Consider the following 23,968-nt stretch of genomic DNA (forward strand, 5'->3'; position numbering starts at 1 on the left):
TTATCCAGGAAGAAATTGGAGGGTTCATTTGTGTTTATTCATATGGTGTGTGCAGTGTACTGTTATGTTTATTAACCCCTTACACCCTGAAGGCATTTTTAAAGATTTCATAACTTAAAAGCAAGGGCTAATGCTACAAAAAACAATGTAGAATTGATTTCATGGTCTTGTTTGATAGAAAACCTTTCAAAATTTCAAAAAAGGAGAGATTTTGGATCATGTTTGGACGTTACTGTCACATTACTGTCTGTCTCAGTGTTGTGCACTACTATGGTGCGTTATGTTTGATTCTGCAGCACACATTGTGGATGTCTCCCTTATGTGACACACCTATTTCAGGACATTAAGTTTCTTTAATGAGTTAAATCAGGTGTTTGATTATGGAGACATAATGTGTAACCCAGATTGTACACATCTTGTTTTGTACAGACATTAGGCTATAGTAGTATATAATTATAGGCTATATTTTAACTTTTGTTATGTCATATGCAGTTCGATACCATTGAACTATTTTAAATTTAGGGTCTAAAAGCTATGATGTCCAGTTCCTGCAAATTACCAACTACCAGAGAAAAATTTTACTCGTGCGCAAATGTACTCACAACGGCGGCCTCTAGTGACAGATATCGGCCTAACAAGCACCAGAACGTATTCCGCTGTCCCCCGGAAGTGACGCATTCACTGATTGTCAACATGCAAGATGGCGACTCATCACAGACAGAACGCTGCTGGACGGAGGAAAGTCCAGGTGATAATTTACACATAATATTTCAAAACATTATAGAACTATTTTTAGTGAATTTGTAATATGTTTACGTGTTTCAGGAAAGGGTCGCCCAATGTAGCATTCCTAATATCTACAAACCGAAACATTTCCACCCTTACAAAAAAGTACTGTGGTGTTACCATGGTACAGTGAGGTATCTAACGCAATGACATTCAGTCATTTTACGGTGTGTCTAAATAATTTTTTGGGCCACTGTACACTACAGATATGTGATATTGTAATTGAATTTATTGTTTGAGTAACGTTACAACTGGCGGCGCAGTAATTACAATCATTAGATAAATATATGTGTTTGTATACAAGTTTCGTATAGCTTCAAAATCAAATAACCTCTTAATGACAGATTTACAAGACACACATCTGGTTCCTAAGACCCTCTTTGTAATCATTTTCCTTTAACTTTATTAAATAGGTAATTTGGTAGACTGTGAGATTTGGTAGATCTCTAATTGTCTAATAAACTAATATTTTTTAATAATGATGAGTTTACAGGTTTCCTATGTGATTAGGGATGAGGTGGAGAAGTACAATCGTAACGGTGTAAATGCCCTTCAGCTGGATCCTGCTCTCAACAGACTCTTTACAGCCGGTCGAGACTCCATCGTCAGGATATGGAGTGTCAATCAACACAAAGTACAACCAGCATGCTCATGATTTATGAATGTTAATGCACTTAGTCCCATGTTTTGTTTCTGTATGACCATATCTTTCTATTTCCAGCATCACTTAATTTTGTATCTCCATCAAAATCATAATTTTAAGTTCTAACATAAGTTCTTTCTCTTTATAGTTAAATGTTTCTGATATATCCAGCTTTATGTGCTACTGACAGCTGTTTACTATTACAGCAGGATCCTTACATCGCTTCGATGGAGCATCACACTGACTGGGTGAATGACATCATCCTCTGCTGTAATGGAAAAACATGTACGTCTAAGCACTTCAGAAGCTTTTTACAGGAAACTTCATGCTTAAATCTCATTGAATATATTCTAAGCATTAGCCAGTTTCAGTGGATTGTTCTGTGTTGTAGTGATATCAGCCTCCTCGGACACCACTGTGAAAGTCTGGAATGCACACAAGGGATTCTGTATGTCCACGTTACGGACACATAAGGTATGTTTCGTATTCTGTTTAGTTAGATCTAAAATGTTTTGTCAACTTTGTGTATTGTTCATTTTCAACTTTGTGTGTTGTTACTGTAATGAGCATAAAAAAGGTCAGCAAAGTTACAGTCACTCCAAAGGGAGTTATTCTCTATATACTGTTTTGGAACTCCTTGAAACGCCTCGATTGTAGTCCCGAAATTTTCTTCCAGGAATGAACACGTTGCAATATTCCTCATTTAAATGATTCCCGCCCAGGGCACGCGCAATATAAAGGGGCGGGGCCTGGTTGAGTTAGTTAGTAGTGTGTTGAAACTCGTGGTTATGGTAAGGGCGTGACATTTCCGAAACATGCTAAAAGAGGTTGACCAATCACAACACACTTATCCAGCCGTCCAATCAGAGCACATTGTGCTTTTCGGAAAGAGGAGCTTCATAGAGACAGGAACTAAATAGAGCATTATTGACAGACTGGGAAGAGACGTGCTGCAACAAAATCAATTATGTGAAAAATTATTTTTTTTGAAGCATAAAAACCTATTCTAGTAGACCGCAAAAACAAAATCAAGACTTTGTAAAAGTGTCCTCTTTAATTGTTGATGGTAGCCAGACATTTGACTGTCGGTATAAACTCTATCCACTTTGGAGCTTAGAGAATTGGCCCAGAAAACAGACTGATGCTAATTTGTACTATTTTTATGTGCAAACTTACTATTTTTGAGACATCTTTGTTGATGGTGAAGATGGTTGTGATTCACACTTCAGGACTACGTCAAAGCTTTAGCATATGCGAAAGACAAGGAGCTGGTGGCATCAGCCGGGCTGGACAGGCAGATCTTCCTGTGGGATGTGAATACGCTGACCGCTCTGACCGCCTCTAATAATACAGTCACCAGTGAGCAAACTCTCTTTATCATAACTCTTGACACAGTCTTCCTTCTTATTCACTGAGGAGGAATAAAGCAGATGAATTTGAAAACCCTTTTGCTTTGAAGTGAGTGCAGTATTGCATTCATATTTTCTGTGACAGCTTCCTCGCTGAGTGGAAACAAGGACTCCATCTACAGTCTGGCCATGAATCAGGCAGGAACCGTGATCATCTCAGGATCTACAGAAAAGGTTAGTCTTATGATGTTTTACTTTCACATTTGAAGGAAAGAATATTGTCATTCATGTGACTGCAGGCAGGTTTAAATAAGTATTTTGTGTCACTTTTTTTGTTATGACAGGTTTTGAGGGTCTGGGATCCACGGACATGTGCCAAGCTAATGAAGTTGAAAGGCCACAGTGACAACGTCAAGTCATTATTACTAAACAGAGACGGCACCCAGGTAGGACTTTGAACCGTTCCAGACAATATTGTACACTTTGTAAGATGTCACATGCTATGTTGGGGGTAACGCATTACAAGTAACGTGAGTTACGTAATCAGATTACTTTTTTCAAGTAACTAGTAAAGTAACGCATTACTTTTAAATTTACAACAAAATATCTTATCTTAATATCTTATCTTATCTTATCTTACTTTTTCAAATAAGTAATGCAAGTTACGTTGTTTTCCTATGTATTGACTACAAGCAAGCCCAGATCAAGTCAGAAAAAGTAAAGAAAAAGTAACGTAATGCATTACTTTCCATAAAAAGTAACGCAATTAGTTACCTTTTAAGGGAGTAACGCAATATTGTAATGCATTACTTTTAAAAGTAACTTTCTCCAACACTGGTCACATGTGCATTTCATGCCAAATTAGAAAAAAAATATTCAGACACATTCAAAAATACTTTTAAAAATATTACTTAAAATATTTGAATATTATATATATATTTGCTATTCAGACTGCCAAAAACTGAACACAACCATTCACTGATGTTGATAATGTTATCCGCCTGCTGTGTTTCTCTGTATAGTGTCTCTCCGGTAGCTCAGATGGTACAATACGCTTGTGGTCTCTTGGCCAGCAGCGATGTATTGCCACATACCGGGTCCACGACGAGGGTGTGTGGGCCTTGCAGGTGAACGAGGCCTTCACGCACATTTACTCTGGTGGACGTGACCGAAAAATCTACTGCACTGACCTGCGAAACCCTGACATACGTGTGCTCATATGTGAAGAGCAAGCTCCTGTCCTAAAGGTGAGAGCAAGTTTGAGATGCATAATGCTCGGAAATAAAGAAATGAAGTCATCCTCAAATGCAAGTGCTGAATCCTTCAAGAAAGCTGCTCTTACAACTTATCTGATGCTCTGTGCAGATGGAATTGGACAAATCAGCCGACCCTCCTCAAGCCATTTGGGTGTCCACAACTAAATCATTTGTGAACAAATGGGTGAGTTACATAATCACAATTCGGAGGGTTTATTCCTTAAAGCAATAGCTCAGCCAAAATAAAAATTCTGTCATTATTCAGCCTTATATCGCTCAATTTTTTTTTTTTTTCCTTGAACACCTATCCTAACCTTAACCGGACAGCCGAATCCCTGACAATATTCAAGAAACAACTGAAAGCTCATTTCTTCCATTAGCACTTAATTGCATCTTGCTAACTTAAAAAAGAGAGTTTTTTCTATGTTTTTACTATTTTTTTTTATTTTTTTTTTTTATATCCCGCTTGATCTAGCTTGTACTATTCTGGATGTTTGAAACTTTGTATTGCTGGCACTTCTCATGTTGTTGTCTCCTTAAGATGAACTGTTTGTTTTGTACCTCTTTTGTAAGTTGCTTTGGATAAAAGAATCTGCTAAATGAATGAATGTAAATGTAAATATAACATAATAAGAGTTACCTATGATGTGACTAATCTGCCCTTTTCCATTGTTAGTGAATGAGGACTATTACTGTCAAGCTCCAAAAAGGACTAAAATTACCTTTTAAAGTACTTTAAAAATAATTTTAAAATTATATTGCGTTGAGTGTGCCATGTCTTTGTCTTAATTTGCCTTTACACAAATTATGGCCTTAAAAAGGTCTTAAATTCGAGTTGAAAGTCTTCAATTCATGAATTGTGCTTCTCCAGTAAATGCATGTTGATGTATTTAATGTATAAAGACATTTGCACTGGAAAACAAGACAAAAATACTGAGGAAAAACTTTTGTGCAGTGTGATCAGAAGGTACAGGAAAAAAAAAAAAAAAAAAATCCACATTTTAGTGTTTGGGAGCAGAGCGATTCAAGCTACCCAAACCCTTTTTTGTGAAATGAATGTATTTTCAAACTCTAATACAACTCATTGTGTTTCTCCGTAGACATTTACATTTACAGAACATATTGACAGATCGTATTTCCTTCAATTTATTCCTTAAATTTTCTTTACTTGGTCTTAAAAAGGTCTTTACAAAGTCTTAAATTTACCTTCATAAACCTGCAGAAACCCTGACATTAGCTTATGTCTAAGCATATATCTGCAATCTAATTTAAATGAGCTGAATTGCATCATTCAATCAGTTCATGTGTATTTGTCTTTCTTTGTCATCATCAGTCTCTAAAGGGCATGCTTAACTTCAGAACATCTGGAGACTACGACAATGACTGTAGTGCCCCACTGACTCCTCTGTGTACACAGCCAGAGCAGGTCATCAAAGGTAAAAGACCCTCACTGTACGCTAGAACAACCTTAAGGTGGAGATGTTGTGTAATGGATAAAGCTTAAACCAGCAAGGCTGCTGGTTGTGAAAGACACCAAACCCCAATTTCTCCAGGAAAATTATAAAAAAAAAAAAAATACTGTAGCAAGGTGTTTTGGATAAAAACATCTACCGTTTTTTTAATCTATAATTGATTGAAACTTGTATTGAACTGAGTTTAATTTAATTTCAGGTGGCACCAGCATCGTTCAGTGTCATATTCTCAATGACAAGAGGCACATACTCACTAAAGACAGCAATAACAGTGTGGCATTCTGGGATGTCCTCAAGGTAAGAGCAGATAGTGAGAACATTTTTATGGCATCTTTTGGCCAAATGTTATGTAATCTTGATCTGTGTTTTGTAGGCATGCAAGGGAGAAGACCTGGGTAAAGTGGACTTTGATGAGGAAATTAAGAAGAGGTTTAAGATGGTCTATGTGCCGAATTGGTTTTCTGTAGATCTCAAAACAGGGGTGAGTATTAGAGGCAATGCCTTTTGCCTTAGCATCATGTTTTTCAATTAAAATGTGGGCGAAGATGTATGTTAATGTGTGTTAAATGTGTTTTTCAGATGCTGACTATCACGCTGGATGAAAGCGATTCCTTTGCGGCGTGGGTGGCAGCTAAAGATGCTGGTTTTACAAGCCCAGATGGCTCTGACCCTAAGTGTAAAGTTGTCTTCTTAGTGCATACTGTTGAAAATGCTTTTTGTCTCACAATTCAGACATTTTTCTCAGAATTGTGAGTTTATCCCCTGGTTTCACAGACAAGGCTTAAGCTAGTCCTACTTTTTCAAGCTCCTCCTTTCACCAAAGCTGAACCAGATCATCATCAGACTATGCAGACAAAAAGTTACTGAACTCAAGTTGATTAGTCAAACCGGCCTCGAATGACGTTTAAACGAATTCTACGAAGAGCACATCAAAATGGACGCAAGGCTATATCTCTGCATTGCTTTAGCGCATTCAGATCAAATTTGGTGTGTGTTATGACAACCATGACTTGAGAATACCTGCACAGTTTTGGTGCAGTGCCACTCAGTGGTCAAAAAAGTTATGGATTTTGTGTCTATAAACAAAATAGTTTTCGTATACTGCATACATTTTAGGGGTGTCATTAGGGGTGCAGAAAATGTATTACTTCACCTTTAAAACAAGATAGAAATTATTTTAATTTAGCAGTTGTTTAAAATTCTTTTACAAATCTTTCTACTTTATGGACATTTTGATGTACCTATAGGACATTTAGAATATCATTCTGAAAAACAAGACAATGATACATATAAACAATAGGATTTTTGAAGAGTATGTTTGTTTGTTTTTCAGTCTTACAACATTAACTCAACAGTGGGAATTATGTAACATAACTATTCTTTGTATTTATTCATTTGTTCCAGTGAATCTGGGTGGGCTGCTCCTGCAGGCTCTGTTGGAATTCTGGCCCAGAACTCACATAAACCCAATGGAAGAGGAGGAAAATGAACTCAATCATGGTAGATGTGTTTTTGTAAAAACAAAACTTTTGAATGCATCTTTTAATAAAGGACTTTAAATAAGAATTTTATTATATAGGAGGAATTATTTTCTAGTAATACTTTTTAGTACTAAAAAATATTTTCCTTGACTCTTATCTCTTAAAAAATACTCTTATTTTTGTGTTTATATAAAGCTTTGTTTTTTGGGGTTCTGAGCTAATTTTTGGAACTCCGATTACATACTTATAAAACATCTGATATTTTGCAACATGTAATTATGTACTTGGTTTCTGACTTCATTATCTTCTGTGTTTGTTTCTCTGTAGTAAACGGTGAACAAGAGAGTCGAATTCAAAAGGGCAACGGCTACTTCCAGGTTCCCCCACACACTCCTGTCATCTTTGGTGAAGCAGGCGGAAGAACGCTGTTTAGGTCAGAATGAAAGAGTCTAGTACTGATGAGGATATTAAACTCACTATCCTTCCTGGATCTTGTCTTCATTATATTCATATTTCCTTCTAATTCCAGGTTATTATGCCGTGATTCTGGGGGAGAGACAGAGTCTATGTTACTGAATGAAACTGTACCTCAATGGGTTATTGATATCACTGTAGATGTGAGTGTTTAAAATCCCACAATCATCATCATATGGATAATGTTTTTGATTGTATATTGACTGCTTTCTTTCCTGCTTCAGAAAAACATGCCAAAATTCAACAAGATCCCATTCTACCTCCAACCTCATTCATCATCTGGAGCCAAAACACTCAAAAAGTATGTTGTCTCTATAAGTGACAAATGGAGAAATAATAATTAATAATCATTATGCTTAGTCTAATTTCTAAATTAATGTTTTTAGACATCTCGTAAGATAAATGCATCTGAATTGTAAAAGTGATACTTGACTAAATTTGCAACAATATTTTGAAGATTATTCATCATGGCCTGTTGTTTTCAGGGACCGTCTGTCTGCGAGTGACATGCTTCAGGTGCGGAAAGTGATGGAACACGTCTATGAGAAGATCATCAACCTTGACACAGAGTCACAGACCACCAGCTCTTCAGCCAATGAGAAGCCGGGAGAGCAGGAGAAAGAGGAAGACATGGCAGTGATGGCCGAAGAGAAGATTGAGCTCATGTGTTTAGATCAGGTTAGACCTGCCATCACCTTCTTACTGCCTCCAGACAAGAAAACTCACTCAATGCTCCAATATACTCATTATTTGCTCTTCAACATTTTATTTTCCTCAGATGCTGAAACAAATTTAAATGAGGTGACCGTTATTTAGTTTTGAATGGTTGTTTTTTGCTAAGCAACTGACCTTTGTCAGCACAGTCCAGTAGCCCTGCTTTTGTGACATAAATAACCATTCATAACAATATTAGAAGTGTGAAACATTGATTAACCCAGGGTTAAAAGTGACTATAACCCCAGTTAAACTGTGTGAAAAGTCAGTTACCGATACTAAAACATAAGTAAATCCTTCACTACTTCACAGTTTTGGTTACTTTCCCCTGCTTTAATGTTATTTTCATCCTTATAATGCATTATTGCTCAACTGCGCTAAATTTGATTAAAAATTTAAAGCGAGATTATATCATTTGCATTGTGTTCCTAAAGACCCATTCGCACCAATGACGATAACCACAATTATAAAGATGTAGTTTTAAAAATCTTTCTAAATTTAAAGGGGACCTATAATGCCTCTTTTACAATATGTAAAATAAGTCTCTGGTGTCCCCAGAATGTGTCTGTGAAGTTTCAGCTCAAAATACCCCACAGATCATTTATTATAGCTTGTCAAATTTGGCAATATTTGGGTTTGAACAAAAACACGGCATTTTTGTGTGTCCCTTTAAATGCAAATGAGCTGCTGCTCCTGGCCCCCTTGCCAGAAGAGGGCGGAGCTTTAAAAGCTTGCGCTTCGGTTGCTCAACAACAACAAAGCTGGAGAATCTCACGCAGCCAAAATGAGGATTGTCAGTAACGGTGTTCAGCCTTACATTGTTCAAACCGGAGTCGACACTGATGGAGAGACTCAGGAAGAAGTTACAACTTTTAGAATACAACTGGATGTTTCTGAATGGTTAGTGGATAAATTAATGTAGTTGCTGTGGAGTTGATTCAACTCATCGACTAGCATGTGCCGTCATGTTAATCTTTTGTGCAAATCCAGCGTTGAATTGACCCTCATTTGTGAAGCAGTCCGGCGTAAAATGATATCATGGCAACAACACTCTACAACAACTCTTCCTCTTCTCTAAAGCAGCCCAACATGGCCTCACCCCCTTTGTTGTGTGTTCTCGGGGGCAGGGTTTATGTAAATTTCGGGGTTTGTGATGTCACCAACACGGGAAGAAGCTCATTGTAGTCCCTACCAGCCATTTGTTGTAGTCCTTAAACAGCAATTTCTGTAAAAGTAAATATCTCCCTTTGCATTGAACTTTGAGCGTCATAACTTTGCAGATGTTGTTTATGCTCAAACAGCAACATTACACACTAACTAAAGTTAAAAAAGTGAAATCATAATCAAGGACCCCTTTAAAAGAATAGCTAAGTCCACACCACAACAATAATGATAACACAGAGAAACAATATCACTTTCAGATTTTTTCTAGCTGATGAACAATAAAACTTGACAGCCAATCAGAATCCATCCTGCTTTAAAGATGCAGGAGACAACAAAACTGCAGTGCGTTCTTATAATAAACAGACCAATATCATGGGTTGGTGTGAATGCTAATATATTTATCGTTATCATTCGTTTTGTGAACGGCTTTAAATAGTAAAAATTGTGAAATGCTTTTTTGTAGACTATTGTTAAAAAATGTCTGCTGACTTCATAGGTTTTGGATCCAAACATGGACCTCCGGACTGTTAAGCATTTTATCTGGAAGAGCGGTGGAGACCTGACCCTTCATTATAAACAGAAATCCACGTGAGCCCCTCCGACCACCTTCAGCCCGCATCACTTCGACTTCCAGAAGAAGCATCCCAGAATGCCCTGCTCTTCTCAGGTCTGATTAGTCACCCAGGAGGAATGTTTTTTTCTTCTCATTCTCTTTGCACCGGCTGAAGTGACAGAGCCAGCAGAAAGATCTGACCGACAGCTGAAGGTTAAAGACTAAAGATCGACTGTAGATTGATGCAGTTGTTGCGATGTGCTGTAAACAAGGACTTTGTATTTTTTCTATTATTTCATTATTTTTTTTGTATATTTATTACTGTTGTGTTTGTCCAGCATGATGATGATGATGCACACGAGTACTTCCATTCTCAAACATTCCAGACACTTTTCAACTAGACCAGAACTGAGATCAGCTGCTCTTTAAAGCTCCATTGCTCCCATTTTTTGTTTTCTTCCACAAATAAACAAAGTACAACTTTTATTTTCTAGGGTTAATATGTTGTTGTAATTTATTTGAAGCTTTTTTTGTATCAACCAAACTTTGCAATCAGAAAATCGAAACTGTCCAATGAGGATCTAGAAACTGTTTCAGCAAATTTCGCAATCAGAAATCGAAACTGTCCAATGAGGATCTAGAAACTGCATTTCAGCAACGCAGCCAGTAAAAAATAAAAAAAAGTTCTTGTTTTTAATGTATAGATGCAATTTATTGCATACGTGTCAGACACTTTCCAAATGGAAATGTTTCATCTGAATGTTTGTTCTTTTTGTGTGTGTGTGTGTGAATCTGAGCACAGCTTCTGGGAAATATGGCCCTGCCCTTGTTAACTAATGTGGCATTAGGACTGACTTGTCTTTTGAATAAAAATTGAAACTGTTTTTTCACTCTTGGTGTCTGAACATGATTTATAAATATTTGTAAACATGGTTAATATTTCACTTTTGAGGAAGGAATGCAGGATTTCATGAATCTCATGTCTGGATCATATTTATATCTCAAAAGCAAAAGATAAATGCTAACACTACAGTGAGGTTCTGTTTGTTGTTAATGCATTAGACATGAATTTTTACATTAACTGATGTTAATGTATAAAACAAAATTTTAAAATGTATACATAGTAATTAGCCTAGATTAATAATTGCTGTGAACATTTATTGTTCACTGTTAGTTCATAACTAATACTTTAATTAGTTAATAAATCAACCTGTGTTAACAAAAATATTTTGCATTAAGAAAATGACTTTTTTTTTTTTGATCCAGGCAATTAAGTATATGCACCCATCATAATTGTGTAAAACAATGTGAAAGAATACAAAAACATTTTACTGAATTTTTGAAACAATATGTATTGTGAAAAGCACTATACAAATAAACGTGAATTGAACTTAACAAGTGCAAGTCAGAATAATTGTATTTTATTTTTTATAACAGTAACAAGTTGTGATGCTTAAAAACTCAATGTAAAAAAAGTGTTTAAAAAAGTAGGCTTCATTTTCATAATACAAAATAAAAGTTCAAGATTTCAAGTTCTACAGTTGAAATGTAGTTGTGTTAATGTGTGGATTCAGCTGCAGAAACTAACTCCATAAAGCAGGCACAATTTATTTATTAACTGAATAACACAAATATGTACATATGAAGACAAATGTAAACAATGCATTTTGGTTAGAAACAAAATTGAACATTCCTTAATGATATGTGCATTACATTTATTTTTCCTTGATAGAGCTCATAATCTGCTCAATTCAGTGCTTTCCCAGAGTTCTCATCTCTAATCTCCTCATAAATAACAGATAGATCAGAAAAACTTTCAGCACTTCATGAATAAGTGAACCTTTGATTTTGCTCCAAGCATGTATGAATGCCTACAGAGCTCCTCCAGTTTTCACAGAACAAAGTACAGCATGTCAACAGAGCAACTTAAATATGTACTATGACAAAGAGAAATATTAAAGCAAACAATAGTGTTTTGCAATGCACCAGCCTGTATGAACACCAATGACCAAAATCACTGGTTCATTTGTCTGAAATGTATATTTGAATTTGGTGCAGATGTATTGCACAAACACACAAACCACTTCATCAGTCACACACTAAATACCAACTGATGTAAAAAAAACAAAAAAAAAAACAAGAAGTCAGCAAGAAAGATCCCTTTCTGTTGAATAATAAATTAGCCATGTAACCTTAATAAGTAACTAGAGTTTAGATGCACGATACAATGAAGGAAAGTGCTGTTACTGCATATTCTGATGCGGCCCACTAGTTAAACACAAAACTATTAGTTCAATTCCAAAATCAAAGACTTTTGATTTTATGCTGATATGTTATACATTTTTAAATCACTGCAATTTCCCAATACTGATTTTTAAAAAATACTTAACACAAAAATAGCTGTCAAGGTCCAAAAAGGACAAAAAGACCATAAGTTGTCATTTTTTGTGAATAATAGAACAGTCACAACTTTTATGGTGTTCTTTTTTGTCCTTTTTAGAGCTTAACAACAACTCATTAGATACTCATTTTCACTGTTCCAAAAAAAAAAAAAAAATTGATTACCCTTTACAGTAACACTTTACAATAAGGATTAACATGAACTATTAATGAACAATGCTTCTACAGCATTTATTAATCTTAGTTCATTTTAATTTCAACTTTTACTAATGCATTATTAAAATCAAAAGTTATATCTCTTAGCATAGTTAATGCATTGTGAACGAACATGAACAAACATTTTTATTAACTAACATTAACAAAGGTTAATAAATGCTGTAAAATATTTTGCTCATTGTTAGTTCATGTTAGTTAATGCATTAACTGATGTTAATAAATGAGACCTTACTGTAAAGTGTTACCCTCTAAAGCCTTTTTGTTTAATGCATTATAAAGCTATTCATAATGTACATTACAATGCATTATATCTTTTCATAAATAATTATAACGTTAAAATGTATTGGTACATCAGAAATTGGTTGTTTGCCTTCTATTTTAATGCATTATACTTTCTAAAGGTGTGTTTAATGAATAGATATGTATTATAAACTATTATAACTGTGGTTATAATTATTAATGAGATCATAATATTTTTATAATGCATTATATATATTTTTATTATGCTTTAAGTAAATTGTTACCAAAAAAAATGTATACTTATTATAATATTATTCTATACTGCAGTTGTCTCTATCCCACAGTCTATATCCCACAATTCCACATGGGACATTTGGGAAAAGAGAGCGAAAATCCCATAGTGGCTAATTCTGTGAGAATGCTTTCAGGACAGGTTCAGGCCTGAGCGTTTTCACTGAGCTGCTGAATGCGGTCCGCCAGCTCCAGACAGTGTAAGATCCGGCTCCTCTCTGCCTGGAGCTCCGCGGCAGAGACGTCACCCTGCAACTTTCGACTGAACAGCACCAGATCCTGCATGAACAGCCCCACTGGCTCCCGCTGACCGGCAGGAAGCTCTGTGATAGTGGCGTCCTGGAAGTGAAGATCTATGTTTTTGGCTCTGCCCAGTCCTGGACCTCGTTCTTCAATCCAAGTAAGAGGCCTGTGTCAGAAACAACTTTGATTAACATCTGATTTTTGCATGTTAGATGATAAAACAGATGAAAAAAAATAAAAAAAATTTTTTTTTAAAAATTCATGTAGTTTTGGGCATGGGCTCTTTGACTTAAACAACTGTTTTGTAACACCCTTAGCAATCACATAGCAATGCAAGCACCACCCATAAAATCTAGTTATAGTGATTGCAGTTTCATGACCTCATATTTATTGAGGCTACACAGAAAAGCAAAAGTATTTTTTAAAAAATCATGCGTCAAAGATGCATTAAACTGATCAAAAGTGACAGTAAATACATTTATAATGTTACAAAAGAATTCAAATAAATGCTGTTCTTATGAACTTTCTATTCAAAGAATTCCACAAAAATATCAAACAGCACAACTGTTTTCAACACTGATAATAATACTTGAGCAGCAAATCAGCATATTTGAATGATTTCTGAAGTATCATGTGACACTGAAGACTGGAGTAATGATTTTGCATCACAGGAATAAATGACATTTTAAAATATATAATCAAATTAGAGCTGTCAAATCGATTAATCGAGATTATTCGCATCTAACATAAAAGTTTGTGTTTATAATATATGTGTGTATATGTATACACACACACACACACACAGAGAGATGCGTGTGCACACACACACACACACACAATATATATATATTATAATAAACTTTTGTTAGATGCGATTAATCATGATCATAAATCGATTTGACAGCCCTAATTTAAATATAAAACATCTATTTTAGATTGTAAATATATTTCACACTATTACAGTTTTACTGTTTTTTTTATTAATTTCTGTACTCACATTTTCTAAGTACACTCATTTATATTTTAACCTAAAATTTTGGTGTTCATGGTCACAATATTTGGCAGCTATACACTAATAATATTATAAATTTAATTAAAAAAAGATAATAATAATAATTAAGAAACAAAGAAGCCCCTCTCTGTGGTTGTAGTGTACTCACTTCTGTTGTTGGGTCAGAAAGTGGGCCGTCATCTTCATGTATTTGTTCTCTTTCTCCTCCACCAGAGATGCAGCAGTAACCGTGAGCTCCCCGAAAAGATCAACCAACCAGGTCAGTCTGGCAATGCCGCTGAATGATGGGAACCCAAAATTTGCCTTCAGGGGTCCACCTGAGAAGAAACATGACTGTCACTCAAAACTCTATTGGAACCCTTTAAAAGGAACATAAACTGTTTGCTATTATACCTGTGAAGTGCAGCGTTCCCTTCTCCAGTGTTTTCCCAGATATGTCTTTTTTCAGCTGTTTAAAGTCAGGAGTGAGGAGTTCAATGTGTTCTTCATGAAGCACCAGGCCTGAAGATACCATATAGAAGTTAAAACATTTAAGTATGATGCAGAAAAATATTATTTAGCTACTTTATAATGACAATCACTCTACAATTTCAAATGTTTACTCAAGAAGACATGCATCCACAGCTGTGAATGAAGACAGCAGCTCACCCTTCTGTTGAGCCAGATTCCACAGATCCACTGCAGACGTGTAGCTGAGGGTCATGGGATACTCAACGCACACATGCTTCCCCGCCTCCAGGAACTGCCTGAGATTGAGCAGATCAGTGGAGACACCATCATATTATAAGAAGGAAACTCAAAAATGATCATTTCTGCCATGTGAGAGGGGTCAGAAGAGATTATGGAGCCTGTGTGATACCTGATGCTCTCTTCATGGCTGGTGTTTTCTGTGCATATAAATGCCACATGGATGTCAGCTCTGCTCAACGCCTCCGTCATCGTGATCTGCTTCACACCCTGCTGATCTTCAAGAGTCCTCCTACACAAACAAAACATGCTGCTACTTCAGAAAGATTCAAATTCATATTTAACAAAAGAAATGCGTATTATATATATATTATATTATATATTATGTATCTTTTAAAGAAACATGACTACTACATCCTGAGAGAAAAATATAGGGCTTCACGATATATCGAAATTATCGTTAAAAATATCTATTAAGCACAATAAGATGCAGAAAACAACTCATCGCGGTACTCGCACTTATGAATCAAAGTATATTTAAATCATGTGAAGACTATGCAGTGTTTTAGTTTTACATTTGATTATTCAGTTTCTGTATTGTCTCTTACTTGAATGCTACTGTTCAATATTTCAATATTTCATTTGTATCTTTGTTTTATTGTATTTGTCCTATTGTTGTCTCTTTGATCTTATTTTTAATAACATCCATTTTTGTTTACCTGGATGTTCTTGGTGTCAAGTTTTCAGATGGTATAAATATATATTACAACTTATTAATATAAGTTGAGCAAGTTTTCGATCAGGCATAACATTATGACCACCTTCCTAATATTGTGTTGGTCCCCCTTTTGCTGCCAAAACAGCCCTGACCCGTCGAGGCATGGACTCCACTAGACCCCTGAAGGTGTGCTGTGGTATCTGGCACTAAGATGTTAGCAGCAGATCCTTTAAGTCTTGTAAGTTGTGAGGTGGAGCCTCCATGGATCGGACTTGTTTGTTCAGCACATCCCACAGATGCTTGATTGGATTGAGATCTGGGGAATTTGGAGGCCAAGTCAACACCTCAAACTCGTTGTTGTGCTCCTCAAACCATTCCTGAACCATTTTTGTTTTGTGGCAGGGTGCATTATCCTGCTGAAAGAGGCCACAGCCACCAGGGAATACCGTTTCTATGAAAGGGTGTATATGATCTGCAACAATGCTTAGGTAGGTTGTACGTGTCAAAGTAACATCCACATGGATGGCAGGACCCAAGGTTTCCCAGCAGAACATTGCCCTAAACATCACACTGCCTCCGCCGGCTTGCCTTCTTCCCATAGTGCATCCTGGTGCCATGTGTTCCCCAGGTACCCGGCCATCCACGTGATGTAAAAGAAAACGTGATTCATCAGACCAGGCCACCTTCCTCCATTGCTCCATGGTCCAGCTCTGATGCTCACGTGCCCACTGTTGGCGCTTTCGGCGGTGGACAGGGGTCAGCATGGGCACCCTGACTGGTCTGCGGCTATGCAGCCCCATACGCAACAAACTGCGATGCACTGTGTATTCTGACACCTTTCTATCAGAACCAGCATTAACTTCTTGAGCAATTTGAGCTATAGTAGCTCAACTGTTGGATCTGACCACACGGGCCAGTCTTCGCTCCCCACATGCATCAATGAGCCATTGATGGTTCATTGGTGCCGCAATGAAGAGATAATCAGTGTTATTCACTTCACCTGTCAGTGGTCATAATGTTTTGCCTGATCGGTGTATTTTATATATATTATATATTTTATATGTGTGTGTGTGTGTGTTAATATTTTCTTTTTTCTCAGGCTCCACTTTTGACTATTCTTGTGTAAGACTGCCCGTTCGTAATTTCTTTCTATTAGGTTGCGCACATTATGGGCACACCTAGACAAAACAAGAACTAGGCCTTGGACACATTTATACACTCGTATGCAAACGGGAACTCAAGACACGCACATACATTTGAATATTTGACCTCTCTTACTTGTTTTTATATTTCCTAATATGCCATATATGGTAGGGGTTGATCTTTGTGTACTATGATTGGATGGACTGGACATTGTGGATGATTCTGCTTTATCTTGTGTATAAATATGACCCTTCTTCCTTAATAAACTTGAGAATGTTGAGAGTTCTCCCGAGATCGATCTCACGCTGCTGCTGCCACACATCACAGGAGTTGAGGTGACTGTTTCCAACTGATGACTGATAAGTTTGGAATTTTTAAGATGTTTTAATATTAATGAAAGAAGTCTCTTCTGCTCAAGGCTGTGTTTTTTAAATAAAAAATACAATAAAACAGTAATATTGTTAAACAGTAATACAATTTAAAATAACTTTTCTATTTGAATATATTTTAAATTTTATTTTAATTTATTCCTGAATTTTCAGCATCATTACTCCAGTCTTCAGTGTCACATGATCCTTCAGAAATCATTCTAATATTTTTTTTTATTAATTTTTTGTTATTATATCAATGTTGAAAACAGTTGTGCTGCTTCATATTTTTGTGGAAACCGTGATACACTACTATTCAAATGTTTGAAATAAGTATAAAAGATTTTTATTTCAAAATAAAAACAGTTTTATACCTATTTTATTTAAAAAAAAAAAAAAAAAAAAAAAAAAAAGAAAACAGTGCTTTTAAATTGCAATTAAATTTCACAACATTATTATTTTTACTGTAGTTTTGTTCAAATAAAAGCAGCTTTGGTGAGCAGAAGAGACTTTTTAAAAATTGTGTGTGTGTATATATATATATATATATATATATATATATATATATATATATATATATATATGTGTGTGTGTGTGTATATATATATATATATATATATATATATATATATATGTGTGTGTGTGTGTGTGTGTGTGTGTGTGTGTATGTATGTATGTATGTATGTATATATATATATATATATATATATACACACACACACACACACACATACAGAGTCAAAGTCTGATGTATGTGCAACTTTGATGTATATGAACCTATCAGTATGAGGACTCAAAAACATGTTTAAACTGCAGATATCACCATAGTCTATGTATATATGCGTATGGATTTCTAAACTGCACACCAAGGACAGAACAGTAAATATTTGCTATATGATATGAAATGGCTACAGAGAGCTTATCTTCCGTTCTATGGGGTCAAAAAAATAAAATAAAACATGCAACGTAAGTGCTTTAAGCCAATCAGGCTCAATGTGTGTAACAAATCAAGTGTCTGTATGAATGTCTGGATGATGCACTGACCTGGACACAAAGCCTTTGATGCTGAGCTTCTCTGCAGCGCTGGACGGTAGAGGAGCGAGTAAATCTCTCATTCTCACACATCCTGCAATGCCTACACCTACAACCACTGATCCCAACATGATTCCTGCAGGAACACAACGTGCACAAGCAGAAAATCAGCATTAGCTACAAGTGTAACAAGTGTGCTTATAGTAGAGGAATACAACTGAGTTTGTTCTGAACTTGATTTAAATTGCTGCATGATGAAGAAAAAAAATGAAATGCAACATCTACACAAAAGGTTCAAACAAGCATGGAGTGGAACAATCCTCATCTACACTGATCTTGTCATCCTATGAAAACAAGTCAATGCAAAGACATGACAGAGCAGAATATTTCTGAGAAACTGGTTTGAGAAGAACGTTGGCTGAAATGAAGTACTTGGTGTGTCTGCATGTGTGTTTGTCTGATAAAGGCTTGTTTAAGCAGTAACTAGAGATCGAGTCGCACTACATTTACAAAAAAAAAAAAAAGTTACTTGAGAATTGACTTGGACTCCCAAATGGACTTTTTCTGAATATTGCATAAAGTATTATATCGGTTATAGTAGTTACCCATTTATTTAACATGGGGGAAACATTTTCTATTACCTGGAATTTAAAACATTTTTGGCATTCAGTGTGTTTTAACTGTGTGGTCAGTCTCCTTACAACTCAGTAGAAAATGAGTAAATTATTCATTAAAGTGCATGCTATTAAAATAAAAGGATCTTTTTATTTCATGATAAAGGTCACAAACTTTCCTTTAAATATGTTTGATTGTGTTTCTTAACTTCGGCACTTTTTTGTGTGATTAATAGAATAATTAACATTTTAAGTGCTTGACGTGATGGTAATGACAGGAGTATTTAAGACATTCATTTAAAAATTACAAACTATACACATAAATACCAAATGAAGTCAAAATGGATTTTTTCTATTATTGTTTTCAAATGACACAAAAAAAAATCTAATTTTATATTTTATATAAATTTTATTATATATATATAATTTATTTGAGCTTAATTGTAATGTAACAAGGTTTATAAAACTAACCAGCAGGCAGCAGCATGTAGAAACTACTGACAACAGGATTTTGGCTATTAAAATAGTCAATACATGGCTATTTTCTCAAATACTAGAAAATGTATATTGATATACTAGAAAGAAATCGGTTTATTAAAACGCTTCAATGCGCGTGTTAATTAAATCACCAAAAGCGTCACATTAACGAAACGCATCAGCATCGCGCACAAGAACGCGCAAATGAGTGATTACACAACAGATAATGTTAATTCTTCCATATGCACAAATACAAGAGCAAGATATAAACGTCCTCACCTCTGAATGTCCTCAAAGAGCCTTTGGTGTGGAACTCTAATGCATCTGCAGTGAAATAAGAGGGATGAATGACATTCTACTGTGACTCAGTAAAGAACTTTCATAACTCTTTTTTCGTAACCGCGCCTGCGTCAGACGTCACGCGCTCCAGCCGCACGTGTTCCTGTTGTCGACAAATAATAGGCTACAGAAAATAAACAGACTATCTTAAAAATCAAGAGTTGATAACTTTACGGAGTACGGACACATTTACTTTATCCTTTATATGATAACAAATCGCACAACTGAATGTTTACAATGCGTTTAATCAGATTATAAACATCAATGTTTGAATAAAGTTTTTCAAAGAAAAACGAACATGGCCGCGCCCATAGCGCGCTGCTGTTAGTGTCTTATAAAAATAATCGATGTGACGGTGAGTTCTTATTATTATTATAATGAACGGCCCTTGAAATCGATGGACAAATGGACAAAATTAGGGCTCAGTTCTGTGAAATTCATGGACATTTTTAGACGATAATCCATATCTTACTAAAGTATCATTCTTTAAGACGAAGGCAGATATTTGTAAATGAAATTTCTCATAGGCTACTAACAAAATGTACTATTATAGCATATTGCATCATACTGTTTTACGTTTATTTATTTTATTTATTTATTTATTTATTTATATATTTGTTTTATTTTTTTTATTTATTTTTTTTGAGAATGTCCCATGAGACTGTCTTTCAAGGACATTGAAGTACCATGTAAATACCAATTTAGAACAGTAAAGCCATGGAACTATGAAACAATAAATGGCAGTATGACAATAAGTAGTGACCAAAAATGACGAAAGGGAGAGAGGCACAATTTACATTTATGTATCAAACTAATTTCAAGCATTGAAGATGAAAAGGTCTTTAAGATCATGAAGGAAATAAATTCAGTTATATTTATATGATCAAGTTCAGCTATTTTTTTGTCATTACTATTGTATAGAGTTTTCCTCCAGCTGAAGTGAGGAAGGATGAGTCGATCAACCAGCCTCCTGCAGCAGATGACCATATTCATCACTGTAGTGACCGGCGGCGGGTGCGCTATGATGTATTACCTCATGCAGAGTAAGTCATTGTTAATTAAAGCTTATGTTATCTGTTAATTTTTTTTTTTTTTTTTTTTTTTTTTTTTAAATGTGTCCTGTTTCTTTCAGAAAATTTTGCAAAAGCAGAGTACTACCGTCTGGCCCTTGAACAACTGAACAATAATTCCACAGCCATGGCCAGTCTGGGCGCTCCTCCTCTAAAGATCCACAACATTCATTTATCTGACCGACACAACCGTATGGACCACAGCAGCGCTCAGGTCAGCAGCTCACCATAAACCATCCTCCATGCAGTACATGAGAAATACTCACTCTACTACTGGTCAGCAATATATTAATCACTGTATAAATCATTTTTCAGCTGAAGATCCCAGTTACCGGGTCAAAGACTGGAGGTTATCTCTACACAACGTCCACCAGAGACACTCTCATGAACAGGTACCATGTTTTCACTTCTAAAAATCCCAGAATAGAGATATTCCTCTGAAGCCCACAAAGCAGAACTGTGTCTGCATGGGTTTGATAAGTAACCTTGTGTATGCTAATATATGTTGTTACATTATATAATCATCTTAACCTCTTTTGTCACTAGATGGCATCTCCAGCAAGTGTTCCTGAGGCTGAGGGAAGGAGAGACCATAGAGATTTTCAACAGGACGCAATCTGAGGAGTAACAGAATAAGTAACGGAATCTGAGGAGTAACGTCACACCGAAGTATTGCATCAACGTTAAACTCAGTCAACAAACGCCAATGGATCGTCAGAGCGTTCCTGTACAACAGATGATTGACAGCATGTTTTTAAGCACATATGATTATGGCATTTACATATATTTAAATGTTAATATATATTTATTTGGCATGTATGGAACCTGTGTCATATGATGCACTTTTTTATGGGGCAGCTTGGAGAAATTGTGATTAATTTAGTAGTTTTTTTGCTGTTTTATGTGCTTCATTAAAGATGGATGATGTCATACAATGTAATTTTATATATATATATATATATATATATAATGATTAACAATTCCACTAAATTATCCACTCATTTTATGAGACAAAATTTAATTGAACTATTTTCTTGAACATGTTTATTTAGTAACAGCAGATGTCTGGTCATATTGAAAAAGCAGGGTTACATAAAAAAAAAAAATTGAATACTAGCCTTTCATACAGTTTACCTACACTGGGATCTTTATTCTATTGACATGACTAGTTTAGTACCACTGTAGTTACTAAACCTTACCAGTAGGTGTCAGTAAAAGATTAAACCTCAGACACTACAGAAAGTCGAATGACATTTCTCATGAGACTAAAAAAAAAAAAAAAAAAATCACAATTGATTCATTTTCTGAGAAATTTCAAAAGCTGCAATATATGCAGAAAAACAAGTGCACTTTGTCAAAGTGCTGTAGGTCATGCGGTTAAGTTAAACGTAAGACAATTTTGTGCCATTTAAAAAAAAAAATAAGAAAAAAATCTTTCTCTTAAAGGGGTAGTTCACCCAAAAATGAAAATAATGTCATTTATTATTCACCCTCATGTCGTTCCACACTCGTAAGACCTTCGTTCATCTTCAGAACACAAATTAAGATATTTTTGATGAAATCCAATAGCTACGTGAGGCCTCCAGTGCCAGCAAGTTAATTTACACTTTCAAATGCCCAGAAAGTTACTAAAGACATTTAAAACAGTTCATGTGAGTACAGTGGTTCTACCTTGATATTATGAAGCGACAAGAATACTTTTTGTGCCCCAAAAAAACAAAATAGCGACTTTTCAACAATATCTAGTGATGGGCGATTTCAAAACACTGCTTTGAACCTTTTGTTTCGAATCAGTGGTTCGGAGCGCCAAAGTCACACTATTTCAGCAGTTTGACACGCGATCCGAATCACTGATTCGAAGCAGTGTTTGAAATCGGCCATCACCGCACAAAAAGTATTCTCGGTTTATTATATTAAGGTAGAACCACTGTAGTCACATGAACTGTTTTAAATATGTTTTAGTACCTTTCTGGGTGTTTGTACTTGAATTAACTTGCTGTCTAATTTGTGTTCCGAAGATGAATGAAGGTCTTACAGGTGTGGAACAACATGAGGGTGAGTAATAAATGACATTATTTTCATTTTTGGGTGAACTAACCCTTTAAATTTTCTTTGTTCTCTAGAAATAAAACATGAAGTATAATTGGTTGATTTCCCGAGCCATGTACTGAAAGATTTCCCATGTTACGTCTTATCTTTTTTCATTTGATTAATTTATACCATGCTCAGTTCATAATAACCATTACGTATGAAAAATCATCATTCACAGGAGTGAGCAGATTTCATCCACAGCAGCACAGTGACCCAGTTTAGCCACACGGCCTGTCGTGTCCTCAGACTCTGATCTGAACCACATCTTCTCTCATTACTTTTTTGACAAGGATTGAGGCCAGAGAACCATAGGAGCCCAAAAATGCTGGTTAAACCTAAGAATCTTTAAACACTTCAAGCTATAATAATAATAATAATATAACAACAACAACTATTAAATTGTACTAGCATATTGCTTACCGCACTGTATAGTAGTACATCCAGTACAGTGCGGTAAGCAATATGCTATGATCTGTTCAACTCAACTCTTCTTCAGATCTCTCTGAATCTGTTTTGAATCTGACTAAATCTCGGTTCCAGACCGAGTTGAGGCTTCATGTCTCAAACTTTCCTTCTCTCAAGCTCCTCAAAAATCCCACTGTTATCCCCCAAAACCACCCTGCCCCTGCTCCAGAAATATCCTCATATTCCACAGAGCTCTGGGGACCATCTGTCCTCGCTTTCATCTGCCAAAACATCCATGCATATGAATACTTCCTCCAATCTGTATATATTACAATATATTTTATATTACATCACAGTGTTTTAGCCAATGAAATGTATAAATCTTTCATTAAACGATATGAAGTTTTTAATATATATTTTTTCTATTTTATATATATTTATTTATTTTTGCAGATTACTATGGTCACAGAGCAATGTGCTGGCTGGTTTTGGCACATTTCTAACTGGCATGAGATTCATATTACAGGACTAAAAAGAGTGTATGAGAAGGGAGACTGAAGAGAATAGCACATACAGAATAATGTTATTTAATATCTAATGTTACTAAGAAATGGTACAATTTCCTAGATTCAGCAAAATGTCAGACCACATCCGATGGATTATGCAGTCATGTTGAGTCATGAGTCACGTTGAGATAGAAAGTGATTGTTTATTGACATTCGTTAACAGT

The 23,968-nt window shown here is 35.6% G+C and overlaps 3 protein-coding genes across 5 annotated transcripts; 2 read left to right on the forward strand and 1 right to left on the reverse strand.

The window, feature by feature from the left end:
- The first annotated feature begins 506 nt into the window (after positions 1-506).
- On the forward strand, positions 507-12,035 carry wdr48b (WD repeat domain 48b). 2 transcript variants are annotated; one of them, XM_051866281.1, is made up of 19 exons: positions 507-748; positions 1,280-1,420; positions 1,639-1,714; positions 1,821-1,903; positions 2,659-2,788; positions 2,924-3,012; positions 3,123-3,224; positions 3,801-4,025; positions 4,144-4,218; positions 5,368-5,470; positions 5,706-5,803; positions 5,880-5,987; positions 6,086-6,182; positions 6,911-7,006; positions 7,315-7,420; positions 7,517-7,604; positions 7,686-7,762; positions 7,947-8,139; positions 9,836-12,035. In XM_051866281.1, the coding sequence occupies exons 1-19, from the start codon at positions 701-703 to the stop codon at positions 9,929-9,931; spliced, it is 2,031 nt and encodes a 676-aa protein (XP_051722241.1). In that variant the 5' UTR covers positions 507-700; the 3' UTR covers positions 9,932-12,035. The 2 variants fall into 2 exon arrangements, with proteins under 2 accessions (XP_051722241.1, XP_051722232.1); XM_051866272.1 differs by having other exon boundaries at positions 524-748; positions 1,636-1,714.
- Positions 11,485-19,762, reverse strand: blvra (biliverdin reductase A). The gene is made up of 7 exons (XM_051866330.1): positions 19,613-19,762; positions 18,255-18,378; positions 15,154-15,273; positions 14,943-15,040; positions 14,688-14,795; positions 14,443-14,611; positions 11,485-13,448 (listed from the first exon to the last, which is right to left on the reverse strand). Exons 2-7 carry the CDS (start codon positions 18,371-18,373, stop codon positions 13,184-13,186), a joined length of 879 nt encoding a protein of 292 aa, XP_051722290.1. The 5' UTR covers positions 18,374-18,378; positions 19,613-19,762; the 3' UTR covers positions 11,485-13,183.
- LOC127497690 (cytochrome c oxidase assembly factor 1 homolog) lies at positions 17,081-23,652 on the forward strand. 2 transcript variants are annotated; one of them, XM_051866371.1, is made up of 5 exons: positions 17,081-17,177; positions 20,594-20,715; positions 20,805-20,956; positions 21,058-21,134; positions 21,289-23,652. In XM_051866371.1, exons 2-5 carry the CDS (start codon positions 20,622-20,624, stop codon positions 21,368-21,370), a joined length of 405 nt encoding a protein of 134 aa, XP_051722331.1. In that variant the 5' UTR covers positions 17,081-17,177; positions 20,594-20,621; the 3' UTR covers positions 21,371-23,652. The 2 variants fall into 2 exon arrangements, with proteins under 2 accessions (XP_051722331.1, XP_051722330.1); XM_051866370.1 differs by lacking the exon at positions 17,081-17,177 and adding an exon at positions 19,780-20,027.
- The last annotated feature ends 316 nt before the right edge of the window (positions 23,653-23,968 follow it).

Source organism: Ctenopharyngodon idella, chromosome 2, assembly GCF_019924925.1.
Source record: "Ctenopharyngodon idella isolate HZGC_01 chromosome 2, HZGC01, whole genome shotgun sequence".
In the NCBI taxonomy this organism is placed as follows: Eukaryota; Metazoa; Chordata; class Actinopteri; order Cypriniformes; family Xenocyprididae; genus Ctenopharyngodon; species Ctenopharyngodon idella.

What these genes read in the sequence shown, in the direction of transcription:
- blvra (XM_051866330.1), bottom strand. Translation starts at nt 18,373, where the DNA reads ATGTTGGGATCAGTGGTTGTAGGTGTAGGCATTGCAGGATGTGTGAGA. An exon ending in ATCAAAGGCTTTGTGTCCAG is followed by an intron (nt 15,274 to 18,254) that starts GTCAGTGCATCA and finishes TTGTTTGTGTAG; the next exon opens with GAGGACTCTTGAAGATCAGC. An exon ending in GAATCTGGCTCAACAGAAGG is followed by an intron (nt 14,796 to 14,942) that starts GTGAGCTGCTGT and finishes TGGTATCTTCAG; the next exon opens with GCCTGGTGCTTCATGAAGAA.
- wdr48b (XM_051866272.1), top strand. Translation starts at nt 701, where the DNA reads ATGGCGACTCATCACAGACAGAACGCTGCTGGACGGAGGAAAGTCCAG. An exon ending in TCTCAGGATCTACAGAAAAG is followed by an intron (nt 3,013 to 3,122) that starts GTTAGTCTTATG and finishes TTGTTATGACAG; the next exon opens with GTTTTGAGGGTCTGGGATCC. An exon ending in CTGTAGATCTCAAAACAGGG is followed by an intron (nt 5,988 to 6,085) that starts GTGAGTATTAGA and finishes TGTGTTTTTCAG; the next exon opens with ATGCTGACTATCACGCTGGA.
- LOC127497690 (XM_051866371.1), top strand. Translation starts at nt 20,622, where the DNA reads ATGAGTCGATCAACCAGCCTCCTGCAGCAGATGACCATATTCATCACT. An exon ending in GATGTATTACCTCATGCAGA is followed by an intron (nt 20,716 to 20,804) that starts GTAAGTCATTGT and finishes TGTTTCTTTCAG; the next exon opens with AAAATTTTGCAAAAGCAGAG. An exon ending in AGAGACACTCTCATGAACAG is followed by an intron (nt 21,135 to 21,288) that starts GTACCATGTTTT and finishes TTTTGTCACTAG; the next exon opens with ATGGCATCTCCAGCAAGTGT.